Source organism: Podarcis bocagei (genome assembly GCF_964188305.1).
Source record: "Podarcis bocagei genome assembly, chromosome: 5".
Lineage (NCBI taxonomy): Eukaryota > Metazoa > Chordata > Lepidosauria > Squamata > Lacertidae > Podarcis > Podarcis bocagei.
The window spans coordinates 65255578-65273615 of NC_138129.1; the positions used below are offsets into that span (position 1 = coordinate 65255578).

General features: G+C 41.4%; 1 protein-coding gene across 3 annotated transcripts in view; it reads left to right on the forward strand.

Annotated features, from left to right (window-relative positions):
• The first annotated feature begins 1242 nt into the window (after positions 1-1242).
• The window catches only part of MIER1 (MIER1 transcriptional regulator), a 38706-nt gene continuing 21910 nt past the window's right edge, over positions 1243-18038 (forward strand). Inside the window, exons 1-3 of one of the 3 annotated variants that reach the window (XM_081193817.1) lie at positions 1243-2314; positions 11947-11971; positions 13189-13334. In XM_081193817.1, coding sequence (XP_081049943.1) covers positions 2303-2314; positions 11947-11971; positions 13189-13334 — 183 coding nt within the window. In that variant the 5' untranslated portion in view covers positions 1243-2302. Of the gene's footprint in view, positions 2315-2949; positions 3204-11946; positions 11972-13188; positions 13335-18038 lie in introns of those variants that run through there. The other 2 variants (XM_081193815.1, XM_081193816.1) reach the window with 2 other exon arrangements.

Consider the following 18038-nt stretch of genomic DNA (forward strand, 5'->3'; position numbering starts at 1 on the left):
AGGGCTGATTTCCTTCAGAATTGATAGGTTTGATCTTCTTGCAGTCCATGGGACTCTCAAGAGTCTCCTCCAGCACCATTATTCAAAAGCATCAATTCTTCGGCAATCAGCCTTCTTTATGGTCCAGCTCTCACTTCCATACATCACTACAGGGAAAACCATGGCTTTAAATATACGGAACTTTGTTGGCATAGATGCATATAATTAAATGCATGTACTTGTGAACAGTATATAACCAAGGCAAATAATTAAGATGCATGAGAATCTGTAACACACAATCAAATTGTGAAACAAATAGCTGGGAACAATAAATAAATTAGAGCTTGTTTAATAAAAGTTAAAAGCCCATGAAGCAATTTTAAGAGAGATTTTATTTCACTTTATCCCTTGATTTCTCTGTGGATTCTAAAATGTTGCGATTGCCTTTAACACTTGTTACTGCCCTGTATCTAGACATATAAATTATAATCCATAAAACTCTAATTCTCTTTATGTATGTGATAATTCAGGCTCATTAGATTATTTTGAAGGGGACAAAAGCTACAATTTAAATAAAACAATGGCCTCCTGATGCAAACTATTTGCTGTGGCTTATCTGCCTGCAATACTGGCAAAATTTGTCTTTGACATAGTTTCATGGGTGGCATCTGTCCATCTCAGGAGACCATGGCTGTAGAGACCAATACGGGAGAGACATGTTTTGTTGCAACTGAGGCAGTTTGAAATTAATGAATTCCCCAGTAAAGAAGACATGTCTAGGCAAGTTAAAATGACACCTCTGATTTCATCTTTATAAAGCTGAGGCACACTTGCATAGGTTTATTGAAATCTCTTTGGTGTTACATACATACTTAGCGAAGATGAGGGATTCCAAACAATGACATTGTAAGGCTGCAATACTACGTACTCTTAATTGGGAGGAACCCCAGTACAGTGGTGCCCCGCAAGACGAATGCCTCGCAAGACGGAAAACTCGCTAGACGAAAGAGTTTTCCGTTTTGGAGGTGCTTCGCAAAACGAATTTCCTATGGGCTTGCTTCGCAAGACGACAATGTCTTGCGAGTTCCTGCTGGCTTCCCCCCCCCCTTTTTCTAAGCCGCTAAGCCGCTTATCAGCTGATCCGATCAGCAGATAAGCCGCTAAAAGCCGCTAATAGCGCTAATCCGTCAATGGGCTTGCTTCGCAAGATGAAAAACCTGCTAGACGAAGAGAATCACAGAACGGATTATTTTCGTCTTGCGATGCACCACTGTAATTTCAGTGGGACTTACTCTTAGTCAGTGTACACATTCCTGTTTACATCCAGTATGCTTGCGCCAGTGGTTTGGAAAAGCAGTGTACACACAATGTTAGCCACAATCCATACCTGTTGTATTGATTCTTATGAAATACTGTACTGACTTTTTATGTGCCCCCCTAAGCTTAGATATGAATTGAGGAAAAGAATGACCTAGCTGTGTTTTAATCCAGTAATGTGTATGGAACCTAAGCAAGCATGCTATGATTGGGCCACTAGCATGTGACTCCAATCCTATGCCCCATTAGTACCATGCAAGTCCTGCAGAAATTGGCAGAACTCGCTTCCAAGTGTGCATGCATAGAATTAGATCGTACAGTCGCCAGGTAATTTCTGGTTACACTCTGCACCCCGCAGCTACTACTACTAACCAGTCTGTTTTGTTATTGTTTACTACTTTGACCACCACCACCACCAATAGCACATCAAGTCATCTCAACAGCATCCTGCTTTTACCCATAATGCACCAGATTTTACCAGACTCATCGCTATAGGCTTAAACCGGGTTAAACCTTAGTTCCACATAGGGAGCAGTATTTTTAAAAAAAACAATGTCGACAAGCAGCAAATCTGATTAGGAGAGGGTTTTAATTTCAAAAGAGGGGAGAGGTCTTCTGAAACAAGGCGGCAATAGCTTCTTAGATTTGTTAGCTCAAGATCGCCTAACTTCCTGTTTCTGCATCTCCCTCGCACGCACATAGTTTATGAGTACTACTGTTCACCTCAGGCAAAGGGCCAAACTACACCATACGTGAGAGGCTTCACGTATTGGGTTTTTTAAAAAAATAAAAAGCAGAGGTGGGGAGGTCGCGTCAGGATCGGTCTGTGGCGCGCTAGGAGGGGAGAATTTAACCTTTCCCGCCATGTCTTCGACGAAAAGCTTGTCTCCCCACCCCCAAAACTGCTATCCCTAGTTGGGTGAGCAAATGCTCGGGACGAAACTAGACGTGATGTCAAATGATCCCTGATCGGACCGTTGCGCTTTTTTTTTCCCCTTAAAGACCAATGGCCGTGAAGGTAGGAGAGTATTGATCGGGTTCTGGCGGGGGAGGCGTTCACTCTCTTCTCACGTATCTTCCACATTTAATACCCTCCTTTCCCCTCATGGGGTGGGGGGGGGAGGAGGGGCAGACTTTAACATGTCATTGGATGCATATGCATTTCTATTTTCATGACACGAAATCCGTCCCGCCGACATTTTTTTTTAAAAATGTACGCTTTGAAATACGTAAACGTTACCGAAAGGAAAATAAAAGGAGGAGGAAAATAAAATCAGTGTGGGGAGCACAAGCTTTCGGCTTTCACTGGCTAAGCTCCGTTGCCGGCTTGAACCGCAAGGAGCTTCTCGGGGTTGTTTTTTCATTTTGGCGGGTCCACTTTTGAGTTTCTGTCAGCCCGGGGAAGTTGCGTCATGCCCCTTGCTTTGGCTAGCAGCGAGTGAATATGTGTGAATAACAAACTACCGGGGGGGGGGAGAGAGAGAAGGCATTAGGAACACTCCCCCCCCCTTCTCAGAGGGACCAGAGGAAACCGTTTATACGGTTGGGAGGCGAGGCAACGTCTCCCCCGCCCCAAGGCCCCGCTCTGAGGTAAGAGGCTGGGAGAGCGGGCGCTCGAGTCTCGTGACTCCGCCGAGCCGCTCGCGCTCGCCGAGAGAAAGAAGGAGGGGCGGCGGCGCGGGCGCGCCCACCTCGTTTGCGCGGTGACGTTGGCTCCTCTTCCTCCCCCTGGTGGCTCCCCGCTTCCTCCTTCCCACCACTACTGCCTCGCAGAGACCGTGACCCGTCGCCTCCTCCTCCTCTGCTGCTGCCCTTCCGTGCCGTTTCCTCCTCTCTTCGCCGCGGCGGCGATGTGACTCCCCTCTCCTGGCTCGGCCCGCCCCAGCTGCGCGGCGAACATGGCGGAGGTGAGCGAGAGCCGCGGGCGGCGGCGGCGAGGGGGATGGAAAGGGAGGGAAGGAGGGCGGCGGGTAGAAACGGGGAGGAAGAGGAGGAGGCCGGAGGGGAGAGTCTAGTCGGGGCCCGGCCGGGAACTTGTTGCGCGGCCGCTGCCTGCCTGCCTGCCCGCCCGCCTCTGTGCTTTCGCTTCCCACAAGTTAAGTTCCAGGGGCGGGAAAGGAGGGAGGTCCCGAGACGGGCCTGGCGTGCTGGGTGGGGAACTTGCCACCTCCCCACCCGGCCCACCGAGGTCCGTGAGGGCGCACCGGCCCTTCTGGAACTTGGGAGGATGGCTGGGTGCGGGGAGAGTTGGGAGTGAGGACTGGTAGGAGAGGAAATGTTGTTGTCTCTCTTTAGGGTGGGGGAAGAAGAGGGTCGTTTACTATGATAGGGGTGGGGAGAGAGAAGCAGCTTTTCCTGCTCGGGGCCGTCAGGATTCGCCCCCCCCCCCCAATTACGACCTCCCTTGCTTTCTACAGAAGCGGGGTGGGGGAGAAGGGATGTTCTTGGGGAATTAAGAAAGCTTTGTTTATCTTTAGGAAGACGCATTATGTTTAATTCCCCCCCCCACGAAAAAACCCACCTCCAAATCTTTTATTGGTAGATTTCAGTCGTGTCTCTTCGGAAAGAGAGTTGCTCTTTTCCCCCTTTAAAGGGAGAGGCAGTATGCACTTTGACTAGCATTGTTCCGGCACATTACGTTGTAAAAAAATCTAAATTGGGCTGCAATATGATGTATTATCATCCACAGCACTCTTGCATTCGCATTCCTCCTCAGTCTGAGCAGCTCGAAGTGGTTTTTAGCTCAAGCTCCCTCACTACAACACTGTGTGGCTATGAGATGAGATTTTGCCCAGAACCTCTGAATGCAGTATCCTATGGGCTCCCACAACTAATAATAATAATAAAAATGTTTGGGAGTGTGTTTGCTTCAAGCAGTAGTATATGGTGCTGAAATCTGACGACCTTTTGGTTAATAAAAGTTTGGCAAACTCTTTAAAGCAGGCTTGTAAATAACAGTTCACCTAGGCCTAGCTTAGGGGTTTATCCAGGAAGTGATGCAATTTATATTGTGCCCCCACCAAGCACCTAAAAAAGTGAAGCTCCCTGTTGAAGCAGTGGCATAATTCATATTATCTCTTCTCCACCCTACCCCCTTTTAGCTTTCTAATAGGGAAGAATCTTGTAAATTGGAGAGTTATCACTGTTGGCCTTTGTGTGGTTTCTCTGAGACACGTGTATCTGTAGATATGCAATGGAGTTAAAAGGGACACATCTGCTACTCCACCCCATATATTGCATTGCTTCTTAGGCCTTGGTCTCCTTAAGTAAATATCACTTCTTGGTGACAGGCTTTATAACATTTTCCCATTGAATTTATTTGTGGTATTGGGTACTTTGCTGTTAGAGTGGTTTATGAATGGTTTTTAAAAACATAACAAAGCAATAAAAGCAATTATAACAATGAATAAGAATGGAGCAATATCTTAGTAGTTGTGTACAACATGGGCGGGGGGGGGGGTTTCTACCTAGCGCCAAAAAGGCCATAAGATTTGATGCTAAATAAAGCAAGTTTCTTTCGGAAAAGCATGTCAGACCTGGGGCACCACTTCTGAAAAGGCTACAAACAGGTAGATGTGAGTACATGGACTAATCAAAACTACTGTAAGCTACTAACTTTGATGGATTTATTTGTAAGGCTGCTTTTAATGAAGCAACTTTTATTTTATTTAAATATCAAAATCAGGAAGGTCAACTTTTCTAGATCACTTGGTCATTTTTTGTTGTAGAGATGGTGCTTCTTTCCTAGTTTTGATTGTGAGAATATGTATTCTGCCCTATCAAAATTAACACTTTGTATGGAAACCTCCTTTTGCCGTAACTATATCTACACTTATAGATGCGTTTTCATAGGCTTAATTTCCATTTCATTTTTTGTAGTAAGAGGCGTGAGGAGTTACAGTTCTTTCACTTTCTGTTGCCAGTATGTCACAATCCAAGCTTGTATGTTCAGTGTAGGCTGTATATTTATGAAGATGAAATGTAGATAAGTTTCATTAGTCACTTGAAAATATGAGTGTAAGTGCTAAATTCAAGTGGAAAACTTCCAGCACACTTGAGTGTGAGAGCTAAAATTCCAAAATTGGCCGGGACATATTTGCATCATTTTGGTATTGGCAGTACACTGTTGCCATATGCATTGGCATTATATTGCTGCTTTAGTAACATGAGGAATTGCCATTTCAGAGTAATATATAAAGTTATCAAAGTTCATGGTGGCATGTGCTTTTGTCTATACTTTGTGGACAGTTGTGTTCATATCACTATTGAAAATGGAATTTTGAGGATACATTGTAATCTGAGGAGTTCATGTAAACTCTGCACATTTTAAGACAAAATCCTTTTGCTGGCATATTTGCCTCCAGTGGCCATTGCTTTAAGACATTTTTGGGTATTTTTGTTACACCTCATCCTCTGTGGTAGGAAACAAGCTAATGTAGGAATACAAAATAATGTACAAAGGTTAGTGACTTTGGATAAAAGCACAGTAATGCACTTTGGAAATCAGCATTTTGTTACATTGCTCTAGTCATGAATAGTGAGTTCTGCAACAAGATGTTGTAGTGTATCATTGCAGCTTAGCAGAAATGATAGAGACCATCCTTCAGAAGTTCAGAATATTCCATTTCTCCAGTACTTCCCATTTCTGTTTCTTTTCTAATCAAGAGTCAGTGTCACAATGCTCAGTTCTCACAGGAGTACTTCGTTGAGGCATTTGCCCCCTTTTAAGCATTTATTCTTAAATTTGTACTTCTGCAGACCTTGGGATTCCCCTGAATGTACCCTTTTGTCTCTCAGTGACCCCATTTTGTCTTTAATCCTGCTCATTCACCTCCTGAGTTTGTTATTAGAGTGAGTGATTGCACTTGCTGGTGGAAAGCTGTTTCTGAAACAATTTATATCAGTAGTAAGTCCTGGGTCATACTAGCATACTTACAGGTGTAGTGGATCAACTTGATGTGGCCTGGGCTTTGCCACAGGTGAGAGAAATCTATCACCATGGTTAAACTATACCTTTTCTCTCCTCAAACTGCATGAATTTTAGTTACATTTTTACTGTATTCTTCCTCATGTTTTTTGACATTTGTTAATATATTTTGAGAGGTAATATAAAGATAAAATGTTTGAAGTGCATTTATTTGGTTTTGGTATAGTTAGCATTTGAAAACTTGCACATGGCTTCTGTTCAGTAGAAGGGAAGTTAAAAGACTGAATTTAGTGGAAAGAATATTAGTATGGGAGCAGCTTTGTTTGTGGGACATAACTGATGGCAGTGCTCAGAAATCCCAAGTAGTCACCATGTAATTATATCCTTAGAAACAACATAATTTAGGATATGTGTGCTTGATCTTAACCCCTCCCCCTCCCCCTCCTCAGTCATATGGACTATAAATAATTTGCAAATGAAAGGAGTACTTTTTGCCATTGTAAAAGTACTGGCTAGAGAGTTTGGATTTGAGAATTGGCAGTTCCGGACTCAAATACCCATTCAGCTGTGAAGCTTCCTGGGTGGTTTTGGTCAAGATGCATTTCCCAAGGCTAATATACTAGCTGAAACACTGCTCAGAGTTCTTTTAAGGAAGGACAGGATACAAATGTAGCAAGGAAATAAACAAAAATTCCCATGTCAAGAAAGTCTGCACGTAGTCGTAGATCATTATTTCCTCATTCAAGGGATAATGCAAAATTTAACCCAAGTATGCATAGTTTTTTGCAAATTGATGTTTTTGGGGGGTGGGAATTAAAAATAATCACAACTTGAGTTAAATTGTAACCAGCAACAATATAAATATGCATCTAGGCCAGATGTCACATAATTTACTTTGGGCAGAAATAAATACCTAAAGCATTTAGCTTCTGCAACAAAGCAAATAAAATTTTGTTAATTTTATACTTTTAAGAGTTCTCTTAGGCAAAATGTCTTTCATGATAAATACTGACTAGGAAATAACTGACCTTACAACTCTGCCTTTGGATTAGCTCCAGACTAAAGTAGTTGAAATTAGGTCCTGTTAAAATCAACAGGATTTGTTAAGGAGCAATGCTAACTCCCCACTTGAACCAGTGAGGCTTTACAGAATGGCGAGGCTACCATTGCATCCACAAACCTGCTGCGCTCGGAGAATCTCACCAATGGCACTTCTGCACCCTTACGCATGTTGAGATCTGTGCCAATGGCGTGGTATATTTCCACAAACGGTGGTTAACTAGAGGCCAGTGGAGGCTGGCAAGGTTAGGTGCACAGACCCCTCTGTCCAGTGCAATGTAAACCCAAGATCCACTGAGGTGATTACATTTCTAGCTGAGCTGGATGAGGCTAGGTTCTGCCAGGGCTATGCTGGATGACATTCCTCTGCCAGGCTCAGGCTGATTGAGCTGGCAGTAGTCCACCTCTTGAACAGAGTTTGGAAAAGGGGTAACTTAGACCATGTTAACAAGTAAGTTTTGCTGGCTTCCTATAGTTAGGATTGTTCTGTAAGTCTTTTCAGCTGACTTCACTAAATTAGAAAGAATTTTAACATTGAATGGACAGTGATTTCCATTTTTAAAAATCAGCATCCCTTACTTACTCTAAAATAATAAATGCACCTGCACAAGAACTTAGGCTTTACTATTGGAAAGGCATTTTTAAGGTTTCAATATGACATTTGGAACACTACTTGGTTCTGTCTTCTTGAGTGTACAGAGACAGTCAGCTTAATATCACGTATAAGTAAAGGTAAAGGATAAATCTTTTCCTAAGGTGGTGGTTCATTACCTTGGACAATTATAATATGGAGAACTTGAAAGTGCTGGGGTGACTGTACTGTTGTGAAGGAATTAGATAACTGTGTTGCCCTGCAAAAACTTGTAGTTTGTGGAGTTTTTTGCCTGAGGATGAGGTAAATTACTATTAATCTGAGTGCACCCTGACAGGCAATGCAAAGGAGAGGGAAATGGTCATTGCTTGAATTGAGTCTACTTTGCAGCAAAGCAGCTTTCTATAGATTGTACCTTCAGTAGATGTGCAGCCTATTAACTGTATCTGAGCACTGATATTGATATAACTTCATAATGGAAACTGAGGTGGCAGAACAGTGTCTGCATTTTTCACCCTTTGGTGTGCTTTAGTCAGAGTGATATGTAAAATAGACCAACAAGCAAAATTGCCAGTATTGCACATGGTTTCACAGCTACAGGCAAAAACTGATTGAAGGGTCATTCCATGCCAAATCACCTGATTTTAATACTTGACCATGCTCTCATGACTCAAATTTTCTTCAAAAAAAAAATTATGTGTAGATACCTATGAGATAGAGGGACGCGGGTGGCGCTGTGGTCTAAACCACTGAGCCAAGGGCTTGCCGATCGGAAAGTTGGCGGTTCGAATCCCCACGCAAACCATAACTAAGACATGTATCATACTTGTTTTGTAGAATGGGCTAACCATGTACTTGTTATGTTTTAAAAATAAGGAGGGTGTTTTTTGTGGTTATAAAATAAATTGATTTTGAAGTAATTTTTTTACCCCCAAAATTACTTTTTTTGAACAAGTTTAAAGTCTCTTTGAGCCTGAAATAACTCACACATTCATGAGAATAGTTAAAATTGTACGCTCTTATGTTAGTGTCATCTGATATATTTTAAAAATTAAGTTTTATTGATTATTTAATTAAAAATACAATTTTAACTATTGTTAATTTATCTAGTAAATTGAAATAATCCATTCCCTGCTAAAATACGGATAAAGTACTTAACTAAAATAATCCAGACTGCTTCTTCCTTATCTGTGTAATGTAACTTCAGAGCTGGAAATGCCTCAGTGTGACCTGCACTTGTAGATGAGGCATAGCAAGGATGAGGAACTTGGTGCCTCTGCATGTTGTTGGACTACAGCTCCATGATCCCAAACCATTAGGCCTTTCTGTCTGGGGTTCATATAAGTTGGAAGTCCAACAATATCAGGAGGGCCAGATGTTCTCCACTGCTGATATGTAGAGATTTCTGGTTAGTACAGATGTATATAAAACAGGTCTTGGGTAGCTGGATGGGTGTCTCCAATGCAGGAAAGCCATAACTGGGATCTTCTTTTTTAAAAAATCTAAATTAGAATCACATACAGCCGCCTTCCAATTGCTGAGGGAAGGGCTCATTGTTTCCCTGTGCCTTCTTCTAAAATAGCAGCGTTGGGTGCATTTAAAGAATAAAAACAGCCCCTATGCCACAGCCCCTATTAAGTTGCCTTCCCCATAACTGTTTATTTTAACATTATAGGAGATAGTGATTAAAGATCTCCAGCCTCTTGTCTAACTTTTCAGTTTTGAATAAGGCATTCAGTGCCTAACAGTGATCAAAATTAGCCAGGCACATGTTGCACCTGGCTGTCAGCCACTTGTGACCAAGTGAAGATGCCTGGGTGCCAGGATGGTGCCTGACATCACCATCTGAAGGTGCATGCATGGGAATCATTGGATCTTAACAGTTTTCACACACTAATACCAGTTATATCTATCAGTTATATTTTATCTGCACAATCAGAATGAATTTCAGTAACCAAAATGCTTTTTCTGTGCAGCCTGAGCAGGAGCGGTGAACAACATTATAGTTAATTGTTGTAGCTTGTTTACCCCACATCGCTACCCTGCTCAAAGTTATGAAGAATATTCTTACGTTATGAATGGTCTGTCTCATCATTAAGAAAAAGAGGTAGACATAGGCCAATGGACTTTTATCAAGTCAACTGGATAAAAGTGACTTTTCTTAAGTTCTCAAAGTTCTTAACTTAGCTCAAGGTTGTCATCTAAACTAACTAGATGTTTAACTGATAATCACAGTCAGTCCATTGTTTGAAAAATAAGACTTTAGAGCCATCTTGCCCCCAAATGGCAACTAGACATTCCATTTTGGCGACTGTAATCTTGGTTTAAGGAACCATTTGACGCCAAGCAGGCTTGCCCCCCATGCAAGGCTGAGAGCATTTATGCTCTCTGCCTTAATTATTGGGCTCTGGGACTCTAGGAGGCTCTCTCAAGATCTTGTGGGGCTCTCTGAGATGTCACAAGAGTCTCTCAGAACCCGGTAAGCAAGGCGAAAAGCTCTTTCCACACTGGGAAACAGCTTTAAAGCTCTATGCCTTGCATACATTTCATTTGTGTGATTTCAGGTAGCTGGCCACCGATCACATAAAGCTGAGGTTGTGCAAGTTAATGGTGTGAAAGTTGCAAGTCGACACTATGTTTGTTGTTATTTCTTACGTATATTTTTGGTGGAATTCGGTGCTGTCGGCTTCCGTTTGTTTCATCTGTGCAAGCATTGCAGCTTTCTAGATAAAACAATCCCATGTCTCCTCCCCATCTGTGCTGTTTTGATCCCCTCCAGAGCCAATTGGGGTGTGTTGAACAGGGAACCCTATTGTGCAAACAGAAGGTCTTGTGCAGGTGAATCCTAATATTTTTATTTTTATGTTATATTGTACACCTTGGGCTCATTTGGGAACAAGAGTGATCCAGAAAGACAACTAGCAATAAAATAAAATGATTGTTGTGCTGGTAGAGACACAAATGACACTGTTAAGTGTTTGAATTGTTGACTGTAACGTTTGAAAAGCTAATTTTTTAAAAGGAGGGGGAGGTCAGTGTTAGAAATTCAGCAAATGGCACCTTAAACCTAGGTTACAGTCACCACAATGGAATGTCTTCTCCCCCCCCCCCCCGATATTGGTGGTGTTGTTTATTTTCATTTCTATGCCACTTTATATTTTAAAGAAAAAATCTCAAAAATGTTTACAACACATTAAAACATCAAATCCATAATAAAACAAATTCAGGCTTCAAGGAAAATATTTCATATCCTTCTCTGACTGACATTTTGCTTTCCCCAGTCACCAACCTGGCATCCACAGATCCCCACGTGGTTGCAATTCGACCTGCACCAGTCGCAAAACATTCCTGACGTCTGGCTAATTTCTTTCACTGGGTTGGAGATCCATTTAAACACATAGTGTACTGACATTATTTGTCATGTGTCTTGCATGTTGAGCGGCTTACTTTTAAGCAATTTCCAATAATAGCTAGGGATGGAAAAAGCTGTGTTGCATTGAGCTGAACATTGCTAGTCTGTATGTTGCAGGAATGCTAAAACACAACATTGTTTTACTGGACTATCATGATGTAACAACATGTAGTGAGGCATTCATTACTCACATTATGAAATGTGAACGCCCTCACATGGTTGTGGCTTTTTGCACGTATATGTGTTCTGCTTTATCGAACTTTAAAAACTAGAAAGTAGAAATGGCATTTGTTAAAAGTTTTCACGTGAAATGATGACAGATTTTTGCGTTTCATTGCTTATACCAAGTAAAAATGCAGTTTAGAGATAACTTCCTGTGATGCACATATTTTCAGTTCTTACTGTTTTTATGTTTTAAGAAAGGGTAAATGTTATGGTCTTTTGTTACATAGTGTCAGTCTTGTGGTATAGTGTGTTTTCTGTCAGATATTTATTTATTCAAAACATAAATACTTCTAGGCTGTTATATGATTGATCAAAATGTTGCAGTGAAAGTCAGAAATATTCTGGTTTATGCTGCATATTTCACAATGTATTGCAAAATATTTGGCAATTGTTCACTGATAACATTTTTCTTTTTTTCTTTCCTTTTTTTGATAGCCTTCTGTTGAGTCTGCAAGCCCAGGTAAAGTTTTATTCTGATATTTACAAAGCTTCGATAGAAAAGTGAGCCCTTTATAACCGGCGAGACTTGAATATATTTTATTGTATACACAGTAACTGCTGGAATTAACTATGTTCTATTCTGCAAGACAATCTGGTCTTGAGGGGATATTCCTACATCTTAATTTTCATCCTCTGCTAAGCAAAACATGGGTGAGCCATGTTGCTCTTACACAGTTGCCATTAACATGCCTTTGAATTTGCACTAGGGCAAAAAACGACCCACCTGTGGTAAAGGTGGTTCAGTGCTTATCTGACATACAGTGGTGCCTCGCAAGACAAAATTAATCCGTTCCGCGAGTCTCTTCGTCTTGCGGTTTTTTCGTCTTGTGAAGCACGGCTATTAGCGGCTTAGCGGCTACAGGTATAAACTTGTTCCTGTAACTGCAAGCCTCGACCCCTAGGGAGCATCTTGCCATTGCATAAGCCTCATCCGGCCTCTTAAGCAGTCCCAGGTGCCTAGTAATCAGGCGCTTAATTATTATAATAAAATTACTGAGCATTTGGGGAGTGCTGTGCAAGTGCTTTCCAGGCTCTGTGCTTTCCCGGGCAAAGAACTTGCAAAAGATTTTGCACAGCACTTCCAAAGTGCCAGACAGCCAGCTGGTTAGTATTGATTATAGGAAAAGCTTTTTGTTCAGTGGCATAACAATTGTACCATTTTGCAATGCAATAAATTCTTAAAGCCAAATATTTGCACTTCCCTTCACAAAAACATGAACATTTGATCTTTCCACCTTCTACTCTCAAGCTAAAAATCCAGCAGGAAGCCAACATTATGAGGTCATAGTTTTCTATACATGCACTGCTTTATAGCTTGATTCTGGGAATGAATTAAAAACCTAGCTATATCTTGCTTTGTAACACTGGGTAAAGTTATAAGCTACAGTCTTTTACCAAGGGGTAAGTTCTATTTAACTCCCTAGGAATTACTTCTGAATTGTGTATAGGCTTGCACTTATTAGTACCAATGTTCATGCTTTATGATTTTTGAATCTGTAGCCTTCAAATAACACTATTTATTTATTTATTGGTTGACTAATTATTTAGAGATTTGGCTTTTGCAGAAAAGTTTCACTGCTGTATTAATCTTGGTTTTAAAATAATTTGCATGTGGTAATAATGATTTTAACACTTAAGTCTACAATGTGATCAACTGTGAGGTTAATCAAATTGTAGGAGGGTCTGCAACATCAGATGACCATGAATTTGACCCAACGGCTGACATGCTGGTTCATGACTTTGATGATGAACGGACTTTAGAAGAGGAAGAAATGATGGAAGGTGAAACAAACTTCAGTTCTGAAATAGAAGATCTTACAAGGGTAAATGCTAGAAAATATTTTTGAACAAAACACTATTTTGTTTGGGAAGTAGTTTTGTCTTGGAAATGGTTTGACATTCTATTACCTGGGAAAAGATGCATTTCTTAGTTAACAGCAGAATGGGGTTGTGTTAAATGGGCTTTGGGTGAAAGGCATAGGGATAGGTGTGGGGAACCTGTGGCTCTTCAGTTGTTGGACTTCAACCTCAGCCAGTATAACCAATGGGAGTTGTAGTCCAGCAATGTCTGGATGGCCTCATGTTCCCTATCCTTGGCACTAGGTGTTTTCAGGGTAGTTCCACCATATTCAGTCTACACCAGTGGTTCCCCATTAGCAATGTATTGCAGATCTCTGTTTTTCAAAAGCCAATCCATGGACCCTACTATTGAAAATTTTGACATCTCTGTGGTAGTTTTTGTTATGTGAATGGTGCCATGGACCGTCTGGGTGGGTTACATGGACCCCCTGGGATCCATGGACCACCAATTGGGTACCCCTGATCTACATTATATGACCACTTCTCCGCATCATGGGTACTCTGTCCTGATTTAGCAGTATACTTTATCCTCTGTTTATTTTGTTATAGGGATGTCATGTGAGGAACTCATGCTGACTAAATGAAGACTCCCCAAGTGCCTGAGAAACTGTGTAATGGTACTTAAAAGTGCCAGTACCAAGAGGGGAAATTAGCAACTAAGCAAACATTGCTTAGCACCTTTATATCTTCTGTTGCCCCAGTTCAGTTGCCCTAGAATCAGTTCAGTATGATCCATAGTCATGATCTTTGACAGGAGCTCAAATAAGACATGTACAAAGTAGAGGTTTCTATAGTATATATCAAGTACAAAGTTCATAAGGCTGTTCATTTGTTTTAAAGTATGTCTAATTTAAGCCAGTTGATTGATTCACCTTTCTTAAATTTATTTTTATTGTATTTGTAAAGTTTTCATCATTATGTAGCTTACTTATTTAATTCTGAAATTAATAATAGTTTTGGACCAAGGGATGGGGACATAAATTTTTGGACTTGTTGGAAGCTATTTTGTGTGGGCAGCCAGTTTGACTGCCTAATATTTGACATAAAGTTGTGCTTTGGGGAAAAATATAGTATTTCAGTAAGAGGATTCTGAAGGGGGGGAAATACCTTTAATCAGTTAACTTGTTAATGAGTTCCTAGGATGAGTTGTAAAGCCCTAAGGAACGGTAAGGAAACCTGGTTTGGGGAATGAGAGTGAGCAAATTAGCAATGTAATGAGAACATTAAAGGTTCTGCTGTCATTCAGTAAGCATACTGGTCATATCTGTACATCCTGCTCAATGCAGTGCGCATGAGTTTGCCATGTCATCTAGGGTTACCATATTCTGAAGAGCAAAAACCCGAACACATTCGGGACACCCCCACCACCATCCCGCATCTCTGTCACTCGCCCCCTCCCTGCCGCTGACCCCTTTTTTGCCCACCTGCTCCCTCCCTCGCTTCTCTTACCTTTGCTCTCTTTGGCCCCTGCTCAGGAGATGCTGCGTCTCCAGATGATGGGAGGCTAAGTGATCCCGAGAAGGCTGTGCCAAGCCTGGCAGCTGCCGGAAACATCACAAGGCCAAGTGCAACCCTAACACAGATAATACTACTACTAATAATAATAATGGTCATAATAAAACCCCCAAAACCTAAGCACTTCATGTAAAATGCAAAAATCCACCCGGATGTGCGTGCTGCCCCCCTCCCAAAAGAGGACATGTCCAGGAAAACCTGGACGTATGGCAACACTAATTGATTAGTTTAACAGCTTTATAGCCCATTATTTGAAATTAATCCTTGTTACACTGCATTTGTACCTGATGGGAAGCCATAAACTGTGGCTTACCATGCATGAGTGAGTCTGCTTTGTGCACTCACACAGAGGGAAAACAAATTAAGATCCTGGCTTGGTGTTAAATCTAAACAGGATGGTAGTTTGTTTGACTCCAACAAACCATAGTTAGTAAACCAAGGTTGATTCTTGACTCCTGGTTGTAGTTTGGAGTGGAACAGACCATTATTCCCTGTTGAGAGATAATCCTCAGGCTGTGAACGTGGTTTGTTTTCTCCCAGTGCAAGCAAGGAGGAGTGAAGCAAGTACAATTCACTCGTGTGTGGTAAGTCATGATTTATGACTTACCGTGAAGTACAAATGCAGCCTTAGTGCGAAACATAGTCAGTAGCCACAGACAACCTGACAAACCACAGTTAACAAAAATGGAAGGCAAAAGCTTCCAAACAACCCCCAACTGCAGGGGGGGGGAAGAGACTGGAGGGTAGAGCATCCAAACCTGAGGCTCACTGTGGCATCTTCTATCAACCATAAACATGGCCAAGAACTCAGATTTCTTACTGTAATATGTTTTATAAGCGGTAGTAGCAAAATGTGTATCTCTTCAAAGTGCTGCAGTTTTTGGCATGGAGTATTATACCACTAATCAGATGTCAGTTTTCATAGAAAAGAACAGTGAAGGTCAGAAGCATTGAATTTTAGTGGAAGACTAGGTTATGTGTGCCAAAAATACTGCATACACTCAGCTATGTTAAGAAGCTTATTTCATATTAAGAATAGCCTTGGAAAAATATTTTGGTCAACCAACTACAGTTAAGTTGCATATGATTGGATAACAATATGATTTTCATATTATTTTATTGGACATAGATGAAAAATCTATGGTGCAGTTGTTAAGCTTCTTAGGTGATACTCTGAAAGCCTAATCCACAAGGTGTGAAAAACCTTAAACTGCTATGTTTATAAATCCTCATAATAAGAACCTAAGAAATCATGAGAGTTGAAGAAAACACAATGAAGTTGCTTTCCGGCCACGTCACAAGTCAATGGTGGTAGCTCCTTGCTGCCCTCCACAGGCAGTGAGGAGTTTTAGGCAGGGAAAAGCCAGGATTTATGAGGCAAAAATCCTGGCATTGTTCCCTAGTGGGGTCTGGGGAGCTCACTGCATCCTGTTGTGCCGCTCAAGCTTGTGTCTACTAACTTGAAACGCAGAGCGGGTGCGACCTGGGTGTGTGTCCCTGCCATGGACGAGCCTCCGTCTCTGGCATGATTTGTGGTTGGTTCCTCCAAAATTTGGACATTTGGCATTAATCAAGAGGCGCTCCTGGACTGACATACGCCAATAGACTGCAATCAGTTAGCTGCCCGAAGGACTGGACTTGAATCTTTGAAGGTTTCTTTGACGTTTTATTTGAAGCTTGAGAATCCTTACAACAGCCAGGAAAAAAAGGGAGTGGACAAGGTACTTTGTGCTTTTTATGGTTTTCAAGTGGTCTCCTTTTTCCCTGTCCTCCCATGCATAATGAAAAGGACATGTGTAGCCGCTGCCATGTTATTCTGTTTGTTATTTCGGAAAAGAGGGGGGAGGCTTTTATCTATGCTCAACAAGGAATTTTACAAGGTTTTACTATGCCCTCCCCCCTCGACCGATGCTGAATAGACTTTATTTAAAATTATTCATGGACTGTTGTTGGAGAAATGAAGTGGGAGAAAAAATAATGAACAGATGCGGTAAAGAGGCTGAATTTGAGAAAAGATCTTGTTTTTAACTGTGTGCTGAGGAAGAACTCCAGAGCGGAATTTTAATGGCGGAGTTTGGATATGCACTTTGTGAGTTATTTATGACTGCAGCTCGTACGCTAGTCTAAACAGCGGAAGAAATGGAATGTAACTTTGTACCATCCAGATAAACACTGCAAAGAGCTGAACAATGGAAGATAGTGATTAACTCACCCAGCACACCAGGTCTGGAACAACAATATATAGGAAGGACCACACAGGTGAAATCAATCATTTATTTATAAAATGTAATGGAGGTGCTATTTGTAAGGTGAAAGAAGTGGCAAGCTGGAAGAATGGTTTAACGGCAAATGAAGGTTCTCAGCTGGACTTAAATAAGAAATGATGCGGCTATGCGATGAAATGATGATGATCGTGAGTTTGGAACAGGAGCAGGAAACCTGATTTTAAGAAATTGTATGAAATTAATTTGGTTTGATTTGTAATAATTTGGAAAATTAATAAAAATAATTGGGGGGGGGGAGGAAAAACAATGAAGTTTTCTTCGTGTTTCTTTTACTTGTTTTTCCCCCTCATGTTTTCTGTAACATTTGCAGTTTAACTCTGCAGTCATAAGTTATAAATTTCAGCATGCTGGCAAGGGTGATGAGATATAAGTCCTAATGGGTTGAGAACTTTGATCCAAATGTATCACTCCAAACCACTCTTATCTGGTAGCTCAGTTCCTCCCCAGGCCACCTCCTCTTCTTCCCCTCCCCACCACACCTCTATTGACCCAACTGCACACTCTCCTTGAGTGTTTTTGCCTGGCTAGAATGTGTCCCTGAATTCTGATAATCTTGCTTTCTTGGATGGAGGATAGAGAGGGGTGTGTGAGGACGTGTGTAGAAACTAACTTAATGTACAAAGGTAATATGTACATTCATTGTTACCATTCTTTCCTCTGGATCCACCAAGCACTAGAAGGGAATGTAGCCCTTGGACTGAAAATATTTCTCTATTCTTTTGTGTAAATCCATTGTTGACCTGCAAAAATATTTCTCTGGGGGAAAATTTTCCAACCAGAGCAATGGGATCATCATGTCAAAGGCAATAAATCTTATTCTCCCGCCCCAATGTCCTTGCCACACACACACACCTTAGTTGTTGAAGA